General features: G+C 43.5%; 1 protein-coding gene across 1 annotated transcript in view; it reads right to left on the reverse strand.

Moving 5' to 3' along the window:
• Positions 1 to 20222, reverse strand: part of ULK1 (unc-51 like autophagy activating kinase 1) — a gene marked incomplete at its 3' end in the record, with an annotated part of 69523 nt that overhangs the window by 25221 nt on the left and 24080 nt on the right. The window contains exons 8-11 of the mRNA XM_079543853.1: positions 19640 to 19741; positions 12614 to 12672; positions 8723 to 8805; positions 4247 to 4297 (exon numbers count right to left, since the gene is read on the reverse strand). Of these exons, the coding sequence (XP_079399979.1) occupies positions 4247 to 4297; positions 8723 to 8805; positions 12614 to 12672; positions 19640 to 19741 (295 nt within the window). The remainder of the gene's footprint in view (positions 1 to 4246; positions 4298 to 8722; positions 8806 to 12613; positions 12673 to 19639; positions 19742 to 20222) is intronic.

Genomic DNA, 20222 nt, shown 5'->3' on the forward strand with positions numbered 1-20222 from the left:
TATTGATTTAAACCTGGCTGAAATTGAGACTTTTCTAATTTTGTCTGTTTGCTTTGGCCAGCTTTCCATTAATCTAGAAAGACAAGTAGGCAGACTTCACTACCAACTGAAACTCAAATTAAAATGCTATCTGTTCAAAGCCCAACCTTCAGATACAGCATTTTTAATCACGTTCTCATTTTAAACCCAGCAAGCTCCTCAAATCCACACTGTAATACCATGAGGTCAAATACAAAAGGACCTGATGCTAAAAAAGGACTTTCAGTCCATGCATCTCTGCCTTCCATGCACACGTTGGTGCATTTTTCCACGTAAGGCACATAAGACAGCTTGAAAGCACAACACTCACTTCCATCTCCTCCACACACCCTGGCACTCCCAGTTTAAAATTAAAAAGGCTGCAAACACTTGGCTCATCATGTTTTCAGCTCAAGTCTGAATGTGGGGAATGTTAACATGAATGGTAGGCCCCCACCCAAATCCAGAAATTGCTGGGTTGTAACTGTAACGTAAATAAGTCTGTTTTCATCACTGTCCTCTCCATCTTGTTCCAGCAACAAAGCAGCCATCGTGCATGTTGCTCGGATATCCAACACCAACTGGTTTCTGAACTAGAGAGCTAGGAGCCACAAAGACAAGGCTGTGCTCCAGCTGCATGGATCCTGATATCAGATCCCACACCTGCAGAAATCCCTGCTGGCACATCATCCTACAAGGGACTCGGCTGCCCTAAAAATATCTGATCCTCCAGCTTTTCTTCAGTTTATTTGGAATCAGAGTTTTATGCGCATTTGGAGAAATGTTTTTGTAATTATTTCAATTTAATCAAAACTAGTCACTAATAAGTCACTTAATTGCAGACAAGGCAATAGTTTAATAGTTTAGTTCGCCTGAAGAACAAGCTGCTTTTTATAGTTAAAAAAATTGCACCACCACCATTTTGTTCACATACAAGTCCAGGTGATTCTTTTGCTAGTATCTTCCTGGGCAATGAGGCACATCAAGATCATAAAAATGCAAAAAGTCACTAAGTCAGACAGATCTCCCAGACGCTGAACCACCCCACCAGCACTGCAGTGTTTGCCTATGAACCATAACTGCTCATGATTTATACTCTGAAGTCACAGTAAAGGAGGTACCAGCTTAGCATTCATTAAAGATAGGAGCAAAAGAACTCCAAAACAATCTGTGTGGGCACTAATTACCGTGTGTTTACTGAGCAGACTTGCACAAGCACCTAATTATGCCCTATTACTGTAACACACTGCCCCATACCACACAGGGAGCAGAAGCCTGGCTACAGAAAGACGACATCCTGACTAGACGGGGTATTGTAAAGACTTTATTAACAAAATTGTACACTTCTGCAGTACACTCTTAGTCACAGGTACAAAAGCCACAGTATAAAACTAATTATAAACAGAGAAAAAGTGGATGCTTCAGTTAAGAAAACCCAAGGCCCTGAATCCACTCTCCAGACTAAAGCCAGTGGCAATCAGAGCTCAGTGGTCTGGATGTCAGAGGATTTATGTCCTCGCTTCAGAGTGAGATGATTGGAGAGCAGAGGATGAGCTTGTGAGAACAGCTGAATTTAAAGACTTCTGACAGAAATGTTGAGTTTGCTGAAACGTCTTGAAAAGTGTGAAAATGTTTGTGAGTGAGGAAGCCTGGACCTTCTTGGCAACTTCAAAATTCTCCACTTAAGAAAACTGTGGAACTCCTAAATGTCATTCTGAATTCCAACATTTCACTGTTTAAACTTTTTTTTTTTTTTAAAAAAAAAAAAAGCATCTTTCATCTGATTTCCCAGGATGGAGCAATAATATTTTCAAACAGAACAAACAGCTCATGGCTCTTTGTTTTTTTATCGCTATGTTTTAACCAGATGTGGATGACCCTCGGCAGCACTTGCAAAGCTAGATGATGTCTTCAGCTCTGCAGTCAGCACTGATCTGCCTGCAGGGGCAGAGGCCACCTCTACAACCAGAGGTTGTAGACCTGAACAGACGATGCAACAACTGTGGGAAGCTTGCACACTCAAATCTCAATGTGCTAGTGCCACTTCCACTGAAGTCACCAGTAGCACAGTTATCAGCTGCCTGGGAGAACAGATATAAGGGTATACTGTCCTTCCTCTAAGCCTGAGGACTCCATCATTCAATGGGAGCATGACCATCATGATTCAGATATAACCAGCTTTCTTCTCTTTGATACTTCCCGCATTCATGCTGCGGTGATTCATACAGATAAAGCAGCACAACAAGCTTAGTTCTGCACTCAGCTCTGGACTTGGCTTAGTTCTGCACAGAAAGCCATAGTACCCTACATAGAAACCCTTCGACCACCATGATCTTGTTTCATCATCTGGACCTGTGTAAATATGAACCCTGCTACCATGCTAAGCAGCATCCTGATATGAGTAATGAGTAAGCTTTACAAGGTCACCATGATGCAGGCATTCGCTTACGCAGTGGTTCTTCTCTCACCAACTGGCAAATCAAAGGCTCCACGTGGAAGTAGTCCGGCTCTTCACTGTACTTCCCAGGTGCCTCCATACACCACTGCCACCCAGCAGTGATAGACTACAAGAAGGCTCTTCTCCAGTAGCAATCTTCTCCCAGTACACAACAATTTAATGGTTTCCCAAGATGGGAATGTATTTCTCCCCTCATCTTTTCAAAACCAGTATTAGTGTATCCTGCCTGGGGAGGACTCCAGGCTGTGGATGCATGACTGGGGATGGGGGAGTTATGATAGTCCTTACCTGCCTGCACAGGTGCCCTCTTTACTGGGCCGTGACCATGCACCATTAATTCTGGTGCAGCTGGGAGCAAAGGCTGAGCTACCATCCCCTGCTTGTAATGGTGCCTCTGGTTTCCACACAAGGGTGCACAAGTTGGAAACTGAGGCCAAGCCAGGGGAACCCTTCCCTGTTTGCAGGGGGTTTTCCATTCTCCTGGCCAGTGAAGCAATGGAACAGCTGGAGGTAGGAGATGAGTTGATGAGCATGCAAGGCAGAGCTGTGGGAGTCCTTCCCTGCCCATTTGGGGATCAGACTTTGAAGGCTTTTTCCCAGAGAGCAGAGGTGGAGCAGGTGCTGAGGGTTGAGCTGGCTTAGGAGCAGTCCTAAACAGGCAGAATCTTTTCCTGCCTGTGGAGCAGTCCTGTTTCCCAGGACTCACACCACATCTTGTTGGCTTGCAAGCTCCCCTAAACCAGAAGTGTCTTTTCTTGCCCGCAGGATGGTCACCTACATACACAGTTAAAAATCTGTATCAGAAATAACTCAGAAATTCTGCTCTGGGCCAGGAAAGAGGAGGCAAGAGACTGAAGATCAGTGCAGACTTTAGATGTGAAGGAATCCACTGCAATACTTGTTCAAGGGGCTCTGTGTTCAGAAAGCACTGGGCACACTGCCACTGAAACTCGCAGCCCTCATGTTGGGCACCCCAAAGCAGCCACTGCTGGAAATCTTGGCTCTCTTACTTAAGAGATCAAAAGCCCATGAATATCCTTCCAGAAGAAAGTAGATGACTACACAGAATTCCATCAAACCAAGTCACTTGGCCAGAGAAGAATTATAACCCATGCATTGGCAGCAATTCTGAATTACTTTCCACCAAAAATAAACCTCTGAATCGCAGTACACGTGGTTAAAAGTTTTCAAAAATTTTGATTCAGAAGAGGAAAGAATTTTCAATAGAAAACTGCTGTCCTTTCAACCAGTTTTCACAGAACTCCAAAACAAATCCTCCTCTAAATTAAAATTTAGCGAGAATTTTGAGGTACGCACTGAAACTGTATTTTTAACCCACAATTCAGCAAAGCCAACCTAAGGTACCACACCTAGAAAGCAATGACAACAAGGTCAGCTTCCTTCTGCCCATTCACTGTTCTGAGCTGTCCTACACACATAGGTGAAAACAAGATCTTCACACACAATCCTGTTTACCTGCAAATACCCCTACTGGACAAGCATTCCATAAGAAGACTTAAATGCATTTCAAAAGATACATTTACTTCTGAATTAGGTTTCTAATCAGCCCCCACATTCTCCCTTTGAAGATAATTCAGCAACATTAAATACATTCTGATGGCAAAATCTGGACATGACACAGTAATGACCCCCTGAATCCACACCTGAACAACAAGAAAACATAAAGCAGCCTTTTTCTTTCCTTTTGAGCTAGCAGCACAGGAAGATGTCATGGTTTGGAAACCAGTATAATGAAAATGCAACACTTACATTTTTTCATTGAGGCACTTGCATCCAAGAATGGGTGATGAAAAAACTCATCTGAAAAAAAACCAACACGAGCAATGAGTCAGCGAAAGGAAAAGACCGTAAGAAGTTTACAAAGCAGTTCAAGCATAAAAAGGTACAGTAATTTTTATAGTATTTTTCCATGCAATCTAGTCAGTTAATCATGGAAGCTGACTACTGCAGGCAGCACTGGTAAAGAATACAGATGAGACGGGTAAAGATGTGGGACTCTTTCCACAGAAAATGAAGTTGTCTGGATCCAAGGATCACTATTTAAGGATGGGTAAAAAAAAAAAAAAAAAAAAAACAAAAAACAAACCAAAGCCAAACAACAATAACAAACAAACAGCAGCTCGTGTGCTAGCAGGCATCTCTGCAACATCAGCTAGGGGTGAGGAGGGAAACCAGGTGGGCCACTTACATTAATGAAAAAAGGCAAGGACAAAAAAAGCTTTGCTTGGTAGTGGTGGTGAGTCTCAAGCATATCCAAGTGGCTTTTCCTTTCCCACAGACTATTAAAGAATCTGGTAATGTTCTGCTGCAAGCTACAAGCCTGGGCTGCCAGAAGCATTCACTAAATTAATTGTGAATAATTCCATCTTTCAATGGCTATTGCAGTTGAGTCAGCTACTGAGGGCCAGAAATGACTGTGTGAAAAGCTCTTATCAGCAAGAAAAGGGAAACGCTAAGATGCCAAGTAGCATTAAAAGCCATAATTCCTAGTTGATCAGAATGACAAAGTCACCATAATTGTAGGGATCCAAGGGAGATATACATTTATTGTATTGTGCTGCCACTAATCCCACAGAAGAGACAAATGACTTCTATTGAGTGATATTCCATAATACGCAGAGGGGACCTCATCCTGCATTCAAAGCAGAAGTGCATTTTCCAAAAGGCCACCACAGAATTACAAGCCCAAAACTCCTTATGGCACTTGTGCTGGTATATCTTCACTCATTACAGGAGAATTTTCTCATTATCCAGGTCATGAAATGTTTCTGTCTTGGCCTGCTGCAAGACTCTCTACATGTTTTCCTGTCCTAAGTAGCTTCTGATTCCTTCATCTCCAATCCACTGCACTTCTGTACTGATTCTTCCTCTGTCGTGACCAGCAATGCAAAGCAATTCAGCCTTTCAGAAGTATCAGTCATGGATCAACACTGATTACTTGGCTAACTGTGAGCTGTTCAACTTGTTTTCCCAGCACGAATTTCCTGTTGCATCACCCGAGGTTTGCAGATTCCTGAATTCTGTAAACAGCTCCTCTTTGGCCAGACAGCTTTCCAGAAAGCAGAAACTCATTTCAGTTTTGTGGGGCTTTTTGTTTTGTTTAACATAATCCCTTTCCCTTCAGCCCATTCTTGCCAATGCAGTGCCAGAATCCTGCAGTCAGAGCCCACTGGTATGGTGCTCAGCACAACAGAAGTCATGGAATCCTCTGGCAGGGAACACTGGAATCTCAGATAACACTTGCTGTGGATGGAGAACATCCTTATTCATCAGGAGCTGCTAGTCCACTTGACTTTCATGCTGCTTCTTCAGCCCACTCCTCCAGAGGCACCACCCTCAGCTCAGCTGATTCAACCAGTTATGTAGTAACATCTTAGAGGGTGGAAGTGACTATATTTCTTTCATGTTTTCCCCTCCAAACTGCTTGTTAGTTGTTAGTTGCTAGTTAGTTGTGCTTGCAAAGCAAAATTTAACAAGAAATTGTAATCATCAGCATGCAGCTTGCAGTTTGAAACCTTCCTTGTCTTCCTCTAGATAATCTTGAGATTGCAAGTTCCTGGTAGAACGTACAACAAGTCAAAGGAGCTTCAACCTCATGCAGTGCAGCTGTGTGGAGCAGCTGAGATGTGGGGGAGCTCTGTGGAGAGCACTGCTCCTATCTCTAAGGGACCACAGAGGGCCAAAGGGACCAAGTAAGAGCAGCCCTGGCTCAGCACCACACACAGATCCTAACCATCAGAGCACAGGAGGGTAAAGGGGACAGCTAACAAAGGTACAGACCGTCAGCCAAATTAGACTTTTTATAAATAGCGTAGGTGAGCAGAGCCTTCAGTTAGCTTGCCAGCAGCAAACCAAAGCACCTGTCTACCAGGAGAGCCATCTAAGGGAAGAAGAGGCGGGGGAGATCTGCTTCAGACAGGATCTTGAGCTGTAGGGCGTTAACACTTTGTGTGCAGCTGGCCACGGGCAGCAGTTGAAGACATGACAGAAGTTGGGCACAGGGAAGTGCTCTCAGCTAAGCAGTGCTACTGTTTTGGCAAGAGGCGCTAGCCCAAGCTGACACTGAAAGGAAAAGACTAAAGGTCCATTCAGCGAGCGTACTTCAAACTGTAAGCCCCCAGGAACATAAAGGAGCTGAAGACCTAGCAGCAGAAGACAGCAGAGAAAGGAAAACAAGAAGGAAGAAGGGACGAGACAGAGAACGCAATTGGATGATGAGGAAGAAGAGATTGGTCTTTAATAAATCACTGCTCTGGGGTATGTTTTCCTCTTCACTGACAGGAGATACTGTAATACAAAATGAATAGATCTCAGTGGCTGTCTGGCATCCTTCTGTAATGCACAAGGAACATCTCTAGCATAAGCTCCTTTAACAATACATTCACAAACTCTCCCTAAGAAATAATTACATATTACAAGGACACGCCAATCTATAGAGAAAAGGATCCTTTATGCGATTAGGGGGAGAGAATCTCAATCCAGTAAGATGTTCTGAAACTGTTGTCCTGAGTGAAATCAAAGTATATTATCTTAAATTTTCAAGAGCTAGAGAGACAATGACTCATGCACTCTATTCTGAAGAAGTACAAAACCAGCTAACAGGGCTGCTAAAACGGTTCACCAGACTCCATTTCTAACAGCAGGGAAATGGGAACCTCAAGTGTAGTTTCCTTTTGAGATGTACAGCAGCACAACAAAAGAGGCAGAGATCCACAACCCAGATAGAAGACCTGCAGGGACTACTGAGAGAAGTACTTACATTCAAGTCAGTCTGTCAATACTTTCAATAATTCCCTTTGGAAAAGGTTTGTTTTCTTATTTCTGCAACATTGTACACAGTTGTCCTTTACATTCACCATGCAATAATTACAATCAGACTTGTCAATCCATATGCTTGCTTTATCCAGATGACAGTGTCCCCAGAAAGGCACTCCCCTTATCTCTAATCCAAAGGAATAACAAAGGCTGCATCATCAACTAGCACATACTGCTCCAAAGGAAACAATCCACCTGAGCTGATAAGCACAAAAAATAACAGAAAACCAACCCTTAAAAGACAAGTAACAAATCCTTTTATCCCAAGTTGGACTCTAAAGTAATATTCTGAAAGTATACATGAGCTTACCCTTATTCAATTTATTTTTCAAAAAAAACAGCCAGTTGTGTGACAACCTGATCTAGCTGTAGATATTCCTTTTCACTGTAGGGGAGATGGATTGGATGACCTTTAAGAGTCCCTCCTGACTCAAGTGATTCTTTAACTGTGTTGTGATACTGCTCAACTGATATTTCACACAGACCTGTGGGCTCTGAGACCCCAGCAGCAGGGAAAACCAACAGCACTGGGCAAGCCTATTTAACTAAGCACCACTCAAACAGATGCTGGGCAAGCAAAACTTACCATTCCACCAGCAGCACAGACCAGTGAGAGGCAAGCTGCTCACTGCTGCTCTCCTCTGCCTTCAGAGTACCACATGCTATCAGGACCTTGGTGAGAGACACTATTCTTGTCCTGATTTTCACCTGCGAAAGGGCTGTGCTATCTTTACCCAAAGGGAAGGGAGAAGGAGAAAAGACCAGAGCTGCCTTAAGGTGAACTGGTCCTTTAAGGGACTTGAGAAAAAAATCCTACATTGCCTGCTTTTCTCAAGATCATGACTTTCAGAAAAGGCTGCAGGTCTTTCAGCTCACCTGGGCACATCTGGAAGAAGCAACTACAACCAGAACTTCCTGGCACCTAATATTTGTTCTCAGCCTAGAGGGTATTTTAAAAAAACAACAATAAAAAAAAAAAAGGGATTATCACAACAGACCCATGAAGAGGGGGGTTATTACCTGAACTGACCATTAAATTGATATAGCTTGCAGCTTTTGGAAGACACTATGACAGTTAAGAACTGGGATGCACAAGTTGCACATTCCACCTGATAGCACGCTGAACACAAAAGACAAACTTCAAAAGTAGAAGCCAGGAGAGGGAACATATATTAGAAAGCATTTGATGAAGTCTGCCAAATCTCTGGGTTCACAAAACTTTACTGGAATCCATATGGACCTTTCCAGCACATAAATAACTAAATTAAATCAAGATCATTGAGTCTCCCAGGCAGATAAACACAGGTACCACCAGTCCAGTTGCTTCTCCAAAACTACAAAGGTTTGTGCAGGAAATGGCAGAACAAGGCACAGACTGGCAGCAGAACTCAAACTGGAGTGGTGTCTTACCAAAGTCCATGCGGTCCTTATGATTGCGCTGCAGGAGGCCCAACAGTAGCTGCCTCAGGTGGCTTGATGTCTCCCTGGGGATGCTAGGATTGAAAACAAAAGCAAAATGAGAGACTCTCAGTCTGTTTAAGCTACTTCTGCATATTCAGAAAGGCAAACTGCAAATGCAAACTTGCGTTGTCCCTGCTGGGCTCACTGGAGAGAGGCTAAACAGGAACATCTCTATTTGCATCCCTGCTTGGCTTTTACTCCCCATTGTAACTGCTAAGGCTACAACTAATGTAGCTGTAGTGGCCTCTCCCATGAGCACCTGCAATTCCCCCTTCGGCAGCAGTGCCAATACCATCCCTCCAGCTCTCAGCTCAATTCAGTCAATAGGCAATATTTCACACTGAATAAAATCTCTTCTACTTGCTCTAGTGGGAATAAAGAAGTCATTAAAATGAAGCAGTTCATGAGGGGAAGTTTCCAATTAAGAATCTGGTCGTGAATATGTATCACCAATTACTACCATTTTATTAAGGCATTTCTTTTTAAACACAGCTGGCAAGTGACCTTTGTCTATTTGCTTCCCTGATATACAAACAACATTTATTAACCAAAGGCCATTAAGATCTAAGCATCTGGCACCTAAAGCAAGCTAAAATTAGCACAGCTATTTCCCCACCTTCCAGTATGACCAGGAAGAAAGTACTCCTTTCAATGGTCACTGCAACACAAGAGAGCCAGTAAATCACCGTTCTCACCCCAATCCCATAGGGAGATAGGAGAGAGGCCAGGGCAGATCTTTGCAACTCCAATGTACTGCGAGAAGCAGGGAATACATGAATGGATTAAGGAAGGGAAAGCAGAGTTCAGCTCTTGCATAAGTGGATTTAGATCTGTTACTTTCCTCTGTAACCAACAGCACCATTAGGGCCTGTAGCAGCAGGTCCTGCGTGCAGCCAGAGCAGAGCTCTCCAAATTAAGCCTAGGTGGCTCCAACTCCTCTCAGCATTAACTGTGTTTATCACGGCTGTGCCCAGCACGGCCCCACGGCCTGCCAGGCTTTTCCCAATCCCCACACAAGGGTCAGCCGAGGTAATGGCACGAGTGCTCAGCACAGTAATTTGAACTGCGTGGAGCCCGAGCCTGCTCAGTAGCACAGCACGTGATTCACTCGGGCAGCGCTGCACTTTGCTGGGCTGGCATCACTTGCCAGCCTGCAGCCAAGGCTGACGGACGCTGGGAGAAGCAACTGTTCCCGCACGGCTTCCACAGACAGGGTGGAAAAGAAGTTGGGTCAAATGGAAGAGAGGAGTGTTAGTTGGCTCTACCAGAATTCCATTCGGTCTGAAGTGAAACCAGAGATGTTGGGCAAGGTGTGTATTTATAGGCTTCATAACTATCTGGTTATTTTTCTGTGAAGTCCTAGGCTTCATCTGTGCAGGAATTTGAATCCAGTGATTCCTAGAACAGAGATTCATCCTAAACATACACCACCCTTGTTTGTATTGGAGGAGACGCTTTTCCACCCCTGACACTGGAACAGCTGTGCGCTCTTCCCAGCCTGACAGAGGAGACCGGGTGGGATGCAAATAAACTAAGAGTCAGTTTGAGCCAAGAAAAACAACCCCTTGTCAAAAAGCACATGCCTTAGAAGCACACCGAGTCTACTTCTCAGGATACCCAGGATACCACAGCTATCAGTCTCCTGAAAAATACATTAGTGTCGGATATCTGCAGTCCTCCAGTGTTATCATCATCATTTATTTATTCAAAACACAAAGCACTCATCCAAAATGAGCCTGTTTCCCAGCAATGACTTTAGCTTTTGTATGATTTTAAAGCCAAGAAACAGGCAGGTCAAGTAGTAGACCTCAGATGCTAGAACAGACTGACGAGATGGCAGATTTACAGTGTTTGCCTCCTCCATCTTTCACCTCTAAACCATCAAGCTTAGAAACCTAAGCAACAAAACTGCCACTTTCCTTCCGTGATCTAGATATACTTTGCCATGCAAATCAGGGCAATGAATGTTAATTATTTAGATCAGTGCTATTAAAATTGTGAGGCCTTTGGGCTTGTTCCTACTGCCACGGGCTCCCCACCTCAGAATGGCATTTCACCTGTCAGCAACAGCATCGGCTTGGGAGGTAGAGGCTGCTGGTGAGGATTTAATCAGCTGTTCTTCCCCACCCCATTCCCAAGCCAAAACACACCATCTTCCATGGTGATGCTGGGGAGGTGGCTGCCAGCATGCCTAGCCCCAAGGAGAACAAAACCAAACACTGGCACTGCTGCTATCTGAGAATGAAGTCCTGAGTCGTTTCATGTCCCATCCTGTACTGGCAGGGCTGGTGGGGGCAGTTCATTCGTGTTTGCTCAGGAAATAGCACAGATTGCAGCTCACGTTAAAACTTACAAAGTTCAGAAAGCATTAACAAAGGCCACTTTGGATCCAACTTCTACAGTGGAAAAAAAAAATAATGGGTTTGGATTTAAATACTGTGAAATTTGAGAGTTCAAAAGTAGAGTTGAGTGAAAATAGTAAACACAGAGTGTCCATAGAGAACTCACAACAAAAAAAACGACCAATCCCTATGAGAACAGACATGCAGTCCTCTTACAGAAGGGTTTTGTTTCTCCCCATGGCTGTCTCCTATAGCACACATTAGCCATGCAGCAGGGCAGTGTGATCAGAGGCAGGGAGCTTATTAATTGCAGTGATTTTTTTTGAGTCACTACCTCAAAGGTGAGCAGCCACGTTTTACACTGTGTACGGGAAACAGAAGGTCTGCTTTCTGTTTACACAGACTATGTGGCTCCAACTATGTGTCAGTGGTTTTGCTCTGAATTGTTTCACTCGATCACACACTCAGATTCAATCTAAAAGAATTTTAGATCTAAACCAACTTTAGTCCTGATCAAAATTTGCCTCTTTGCCACAGATCAAAATATGAAGTACTTACAGGAGAACTAAACGCTTAGCAGAAGCCATTGCTAATCACTCTGGCTTCTTTACAGCTTTTTCCCCCATCACTTGGACCTGTCTGAACTGATAAGGAAAAACCCATACAAAGCAACTCAAGGAACTTCCTGCACATGTGGCTGCATTAGCTGCTCTGCCAAACAGAAGCTAACTTTCTGGGCAAAAATGCCTTCCAATATTTGGATATGTAATCTGGAACTTCAGTCCTTTTCCTCTACTAGGCTGAGATTTCCAAAGCGTGCATGATGCTTGGCTTTAAGAACGTAGATCAAAAGTACAGACCACAGCAACAAAATCAAAATATACTGACAAATCAGAGCACTGATGTGCTAGCACATCACTAGGTAACACACACCCCTGGGATGAAAAGAGCTATCTTCCCTGTATGACCAACGGAGACTGCAGCAGTGTCCATTTCCACAGAGGTTATAATATTTCCTCCTATTAGCAGAATGGACACAAGCAGTTGCTGTCCTGACACGTGAGAAACAGCAATGTGATCTACACAGTCAGGTACAGCAGGTTACAGGAGAGAGACTGCAGTTTGGCTGTTTACATGATTCAAGAATTGCCATGATTTTTATTTTATTCTTAATAAAAGGCTGTTCTTAGCCTCAGGGAAGCCATACACCAGGAAGGACCATTGCCTGGTTCCTGACATCATTAAAATCCTGATTTTTATTTTTATTTTTTTTGCAATAAAGGAGGGTAGCATTATCTATAGAAAGAGAGAACACCAATTATGGAAATGCAGTGTTCTTTCTCACGGGCCATATCACCATTGGTTTAAAGAATGGGGCAAGGCAAGTTGCCAAATATTTTTCAGTCATCTCTCAAGTGACAAGCTGGGAGCACACAGGGATAGGTGTAAAGACAGAGTAAACAAGTGCATACAGACAGCAACACTGGGAAATGCTTACTTCGGCATCAGCATCTTGTTTTTCTCATAGAAGAGACGAAGATCCTGGGGGCTACTGGCCTGTAGAGGAAAAATAAAACCAGTATGTGAAACAGCTTACAATAAAGGAAGAGGATCAGCATTTCTATTTCACAGTTACTCTGAAGAGCAGAGAGGCACTTTTCAAACCCTCACAGACACAATCAGAAGCTGCAGCTTGCTTTAGTCTAAAAAGCCAGCGCTGATCCAGAGTGAAAATACAGCATTTCAGCCTCCTGCCTTTCTGTCCCTGACCTGGTTCTGCCCTGCTCCCCCTTTCTGAGGGCTGAGCTTCATTTCAGTGGGCTCCAGCGCTCAGGTCAGAGCTGAGCTAATAGTCTCACTTAGGAGGCTAAACAACTGAACGTGAGGAGTCCCAGATGACAAATGGCAGCTCCTGCTGCCAGCATGGATTACTGCTGCAGGGTATTTAGAAAAGGGGCAGAGTCTGTTGATGGACAAGGAACCTGAAGAAATCAGGAACATAAGGAAACAGCAGCAGAATCAGTTTTCTACTTTAAATCCAGGAAGCTAGAAGGTCTCAAGTTACAGGTCCTACTTGTGCATTAATGTAATAATTACTGGAGATGTGGACAAGCTCCCAAATTCTGAGAGAGGAGATTAAAAAAAAAAAAAAGGCTTGGCACAACTGAGGTTAAAAATAACATTTCCAGTACAGAAATGCAGACAAAGATCTCCTAACGTCATTCCTCCGTTTGTTTTACACAATGAATAAATACAGGCTAGGAAGCTAACCCCAATGTCTTCAGCTTTTCTGCTTAAGCAAAGTCTCCTTATTAAAGAGAGAGTAGGCTGGGATGACACAGACAAGGTAAATATATAAATAGGGAAGGAAGATTAGAAAGATTCATGTGCGAGCAATTACTGGTACAGCAGAATGTTTAGGAAAGCGTGAACCAGGAGGCATCAGGCAGCTCTCCTGGCATTGTGTGCTCCAAAAACCCTCAAGCCTTCCACCTACTGCCATTTCAAAATTGGAAGCATCTAAGGTCAATTAAGATGCTTAAAATGGCAAATCAGACAAGTAAACCCACAGATGGCCATCACAATACCACTAACACAGCACGGCTGGAAAAGCAGCCACAAGATGCTGTTTCAACATCACCTGTTCCCTCTGGCTGAAGATGAACATGAAGTTAAGAACTACTGAGAAAGCACAGTACAAAACTCTGAAAGAAACCAGAGGGAGCTGCTAATACCAACAGACTGCTGTAACACTGATTAGAGCAACACTTCTTGCTTAGTGTTAGCAAACCAAACCTACTAACTTTTCTGTCAACTGGACCAAAACAGGCGTTGCTGTTTACACACTCACCCACCCAGATCCTTGCACAAACAGAGCTACTGGATTCCTATGAGAAGGAAATCAAGCCTTCCTAGTTCCTTCTGTAATAATCCATCCTCCGTCGTTCACAGACACAGCAGGGACTCAAACAGGAGGTGCAAAATACATTCTTGGGAAACCATTCAAATGAATTGAGTTTGGCAAAGCATGCTGTTATGCAGATGCCGATCTCTGCCAGCATTTCCAGTCACTGCCATTCAATTTGATTTGGTAAAACTCCATTTTACACCTCACCCCTTGCAGATCTCGCACTTTAATTAGATTCCTAATATTTGGCAAACTTCAACAAGGCAAGTGTGCACACTGCACCAAATGGCTCAGCCACAGCACTCTGCAGAATGAAAAATACGCCTGACAGACAATGAACAAGAAGGAACAGAGCTCTGCTCTGCTGCAGGGAAGCCAAGAGTCTGCTCACATGAGAGAGGCACAAGCCTTGGCTGTTTTCTCTGTTAGTTTCCTGTTGCAACAACTCAATTGTTTCACAAATACAATGAAGCTCTGATCTATTTCAAACACTGTTTTGTCAGAAATTTTCCTGGCAATGAAGATGGGGTATATTAAAAACAGCACATACACAAAACCATTAAGAAACCTCCTCTCAATAGAGGAGGTTTCCACCACACCAGTGCTTAGAAACAACATCCTCAATAAAGATCCCCCTCTTCACACAAGATGCTAGAGGAAGGAATTGAAGTGACAGTTCTAGGCATTAAGGACTTATCTAGAGAGATACTAATCTATAGAGATACACCCTATCTAACCAGAACATTAGGAAATCCCTGTATGCACTTAACAACTGGACCATTCAAGGTACACAGAGCCAGCTGCTACCTGTAGGACAGCACCCACCTGTCAGAAACCAGGTATGGGTACAGAATGGTACAGAATGGGTAATTCAGCTTTGTTTTCCCCACACGTAAGAGACACAGCAGCAGGCCAACTCTTGCCCTTTCTCCTCCTCTCACGTTTCTCTGGAGCAGCTGCACTGGTCTGGTTTTGTCTGTCCTTTCTATATATATAAGACAGTCAGACAAATTCAGTCTTGCCACTCTGCTCCTTTGTCCTGAGCAGCAGTGGAAATATGTTTAGCCAACACAGGCATTCAGCAGAACCTGGCCAAATCCCACTTGGTGCTGGCTGCCTGCAAATAAATTGCACCCAACAAGCAGTGGTGCTTTCAGAAGCACTCAGCACTGGATTTGTTGTGCTTGGGGGGAAGCTGGATGCAAAAGCACAGAGCTCAGTCAGAAAAGGACCAGAGACATTCACACCCTCAGTGAACAGCACTGTCTAGTCAACATTTCATAGCATACGTAATGGTATCTGCTCCAGTTAAGTGGCAAGCATCCAGGGGATCCTGAAAGCACAAGCAGCAGGAAAAAAAAGTTATAGATATAGATAGCTATATCCTTTTTCCTTAGCTGCCCATGGAGGCTTTTCTCTCAGCTCCCACGAGAACAAATACAAGGCAAAAAGCCCGTGCCTCACTGACCACAGCAACAAGTTTATCACTGTGCCAAGTTTTGGCATAGCAGCCTACCACCACTTTTTAACCTCAGTGAGGAACACGTCTGCCTACAGACACAGAGAGAAGCTCTGGGAACAGAAGAGCAGCCCGCCTGGCAATAAACCAGAAGTTCAAATTCTGGGAATGAAGTCCTCCTCCCCCAGTTTTCTTCAAGGCCCATTTTACGACACAGCAGTTGTTTTAAGTGATATATAATCCTAGTACTTACGCCAATTGAATTGACTCAGAAACAAAGCAGCAGACTTGGTACGTCAGGCTTAGAAATTAATTTTTCATCTACCAGCTAGCTGGGATAAGAACGTAAGCACACAAATTAACTCCTTCAGAGCTGCCAGACCAGCAACTTGTGCACACTCTCTCTCTCTCCCTTCCCTGCTCCTCGGCTCTCTTCATGCATCAACAGCACACTGCAGCCATACAGCAGTGAGGAGATTCGTGCAAGAGCTCCAGCAGCAGACAACCAGGTCTCCTGGTCCTTAGCAGAACCTGACAGCCCAATCTTTTCATCTCTAAGCCCAAGAGAAAGCTGCTACACTCTCAAGGCATTTCTCAGGATGGCAGCAAGATCTGGAAATGCACTGTTCAACTCCTGTCCTGGGTGACAGGAATGAAGAGATGCAAGTGCAGACCACTTATTAGGCAAGGCAAATTAACAATTCCACATGAATACAGTGCTCAGCAAATCTGTTTATAGGGATTATAAATCCTATTAATCCCATCACTGTGGCAGACTCGCTGTTTTGTTTATGGGCATGTTTAATACAAAAAGCTCCTTATGACAGCTTCACAGGCCATCCTACCAACTGTTCACACTGAGCATTTGCAGCTTCTTTCTTGTCTGCATGCAGGGAAGGAACAGGAATGGCTTTGGGAAGTTGCCTTGAGTGACCCCGCTGCAGTTAAAATTAGAACTTTGAGACAACTATAAATCACATCCACAGACACACACTCTCATACACACATCTCTGTCTAGATTTACAAGCACTTTCTAGACTGACAGCTGCCTCAGTCTTTCCATACATGTTTGGACTTTTCTCCATCTAACCCAGTCCCCCAAAGCCCATTTATTTTTAGACACTAACTCCATGCTACAGATAACACCGGAGTCCTTTGGGTTTGCATACCCATGAAGTTGTCCAATTGGCTCATAAACAGCTAGAGAGCCCAAATGCAGCACATTTCATTCCCATGGGAATCTCAGCTACCAGAGGTGAGTTGCTGTCCTGGACAGTCTGGAAGGGAATGCATTGTGAGGATTTAACCTCAAGAGGTTACCATGAGAAATCCAGTTGCTGGCTGCCCTGCACAACCAGGTTTGCTGGTGGCACCATGCAAAGCAAGCCTATTATCTCTCCATCCATTTCTAGATGTGCCCCCCCCATCAAAGCACCAGCTTTGGGGTCTCTCCAATAACTCTGGCCACAGGTCCACTACTTTATCAACCATCCTTGCCTCTCCTCTTAAAAGCCTGAAAACAACAGCCTGCCTATCAGCAAATTCTTACAAAACAGTCATGCCAACAAAGAAATAAAACTTGTTAACCTTTAACTAGATTTCCCACATCTGCCCTGGCCAGGCTTCATTCACCTGAAACTTGCAGCCTAGAGAAGGCAGTTTGTGACACAATCAAAACAAATAGAGGGTACACAGAGAACCATCTGGGCTAAGATTTTCTTTCTCCCTAATCAAACAAATCCACAGCTGCTACTGCAGTAACAAATGAGGCTAGCATTTTGTTTCAAAACACAGACCCCAAAAAAAGAAAAGGGCATGGGGAAAAAAGTAAATCAAAACAGAGAAATAAATGACCCCCCCCAGCCCAACAGATGCCAAATGCATATGGGAGAGAAAGAAGTCATTGGGTCAGGCAAACACTGAGCAAAGCAATGAGCAGGGACTGAAGTACCCCTTCATTGCCCAGTGCAAAGCCAGAGAGTGTCATGGCTCAAAGGGACGCAGGCATTGCAGGACTGCCTCACCTCTGTGTGAGCCTGAGGACTCATGGTCAGAATAACAGCAGTCCATTGCCCATCTTCCCATCTAAAACCTTGGCTGGAGAGCTGAATGAAGCTGACTGGTATTTAATTTTATTTTCTGTGAGAAGCCTTCACTCTAAGAGCAAACATTTTCAGAAGAACATTTCTGTGACGTGCTTCAATGACAAATAACAAAGGCTACCTAACTCTTTTCAAAGAAATCAGATGCCCCAAGGTTGTATGAGATACTTTCAGTGGAAAAACTTAAGTGAAAAAACACCTGTGGAAGTCACACAGGTGCAAGCTAACACCACCTGAAGGAGCACAACATCACAGGCCTTCAGAGACTGAAAGGCTCCAAGAGACAAGACTTAATTGGTGCAAGGCTCCCCAGTGCACACAGGGTCAAAGCTTGCTTTCTCTATACCCCCCCCCCCTTTTTTTTTTTCTCCTTAATGCACAAATATTTTCTTTCATCCCAACAGTCATTTTCTCCACTCAAAGACACCAACAGCAACAACGAGTGGATGCAGCCAGCAAATGGGAGCCATTCAGGAGTTTCCATCTACTTAGTAGGGATGTTTATAAAAAGGAAACATGCAAAGGAAATGAAGCCTTGTGCTAAATAGAGACTAAGCTGGTGGGTAGAATGTAAGACACTGGAATGGAAGAGGCACATAGTAACAGGGAAGAAATTACTCCGAGGGGGGAAAAAAGTTCTTTGCTCTGAGATAAAAATCAAAACATACCCTCAGTTTATTTCTGTATTTGTACACTGTTGCCTACAACAGACAGTGAATTCACTTTTTCCCTCCTGGTGATATAACTATATAAACATTCAAGGTCTCATATGAAATTGTCAAGAGGTGTGGAACTATAGCTCAGAAAATCCTGTAGCACATAAAGTTTGGCCTACTACATGAGCATAGATTCCACTCCTCCTCACCTTTGGGGGAAAAAAAACCAAACAAACAACAAAACAGGATGAAGAGAAGACAGAACATGAGGGGAAAAAAGGCCACAGATCACATTTGCCCTAACTGATCTGAAGCCAAAGCACTGCCATGAACTGGAACTGACATCAGTATGCAAATCTGTGGTTTCCTGTTTTTCCATGGATTAGACAGATGAGCTCTGCAGAACTCAAACATCGAATAAGTAAAGAAGCATCAACAACCTGAGCATCCCTCTGCTGTGCTATAAGCCAGCAAGGAAAACACCTGACAAGCACAGTGCTTTAAGTGGTTGTAAGGAAGAGTGTGCAGATCTCACTGGGCATGGAAGAAAAACTAAGTAACATGCAATGTACTCTGTCACACTAATGACTGGGAACAAGACAAACACACAGTTTAGATTAACTCCAGCTATACATGAGATTAAAGGTATGTGAAGTAATCCTAAACTTGTGTAAGATTGAAGTAAATTCTCCATCAATTGGGGATTTAAAAATCAGAGGATGTTTTTCAAAACTGATGTTTTCTAACTCAGCCAGCCCTTGTGGCATAAATTACAGGGTGGAGTTTTACCAGACTGCACTGTGTTTGAAGGGGTTTGGACTTGATCAACTTAAACATTTCAGGTTGGAAAGGATTACTGTGAGATGACAGAAGATACTTTAGCTAAGAACCTAATCAGCTGCTCTAAAAACAAAAGTTACTTCAGCTGCTACACATTACCACCAAATCATCCTTAATATTAACTTGCAATTGTCCTTTCATAATTGGTGCTTGTAATTCTGTTGGGTATACATTGAGCATAGCATCATAAATACAAACTTCATTTAAGGAAAAAATAAAGCAAGTGTGTGCCTGGAAATACCACTGCTTTAGCTGGTCCATGATAGCTTTCCTAAGGAGATAACCTTGCTCAAGGATTTATAACCATGAAACACATCTCATTGACATACAGCTCAGAAAAAGAAAGGGGTCTCATCTTCTGGTATCACCTCCAGCATTAAAATATATAAAATACCACATTGCTGGACTGACAGACAAGGGCAAAGCTGGTTCCACGTGACAATATAGATTACAGATACTTCAGAGGAAGTGGATTTAGAAAATAGTAATAGTGAATTTGGAAAAAAAAAAAAAAAAAAAAAAAAAAAAAATCCAGAAACCTTAGATCTAAGCAACTCACCTGAAAAGGAGCCTTTCCTGTCAGACACTGATAAATGATGGTTCCAATACTCCACAGGTCAGCTTTGGCATCGTAGTGTTGAGACATAATGACTTCTGGTGCCTTTTTAGGGAGAGAACACAAATTTGTCTTTTACAAAGGATGCAGATATTTTTGGCAGGTGCAAGAAAAGGAGCAGAAGTCACCAGTATGCTTTAAAAACCCTTATGCTGTTACACCTCTTTTGGAAAAACACAGTTCTGTCCCACCCCAAGCATACCATTTTCTGCTGAACCAACTGCACTCAGAAATTTCTTTGAAACCACACAGATATTCTGAAGCAAAGCAAACAGCAGGTAAGTGACTGAGAAAAGCAAAGGCTCACATTGCACAGGCAGACTTTAACTTCTATCCTGATCAGCATCACTTGTATTTTCCTTATTTAGTCCAAGATGGCAGCGTATTAATTATGCTCCAGAGCTTGCTGCCAAGGCCACAGTTTGGTTTCAAAGCCAAATCTGCGTGCTGCAGTCCAGCAGCGTAAGCCCCACTGTGCCTCAGACTCTGCTTTCCAACCCCACACTGTGTCCTCGGCTGCTCTCTC

This window comes from Tetrao urogallus, assembly GCF_951394365.1.
Source record: "Tetrao urogallus genome assembly, chromosome: 17".
Lineage (NCBI taxonomy): Eukaryota > Metazoa > Chordata > Aves > Galliformes > Phasianidae > Tetrao > Tetrao urogallus.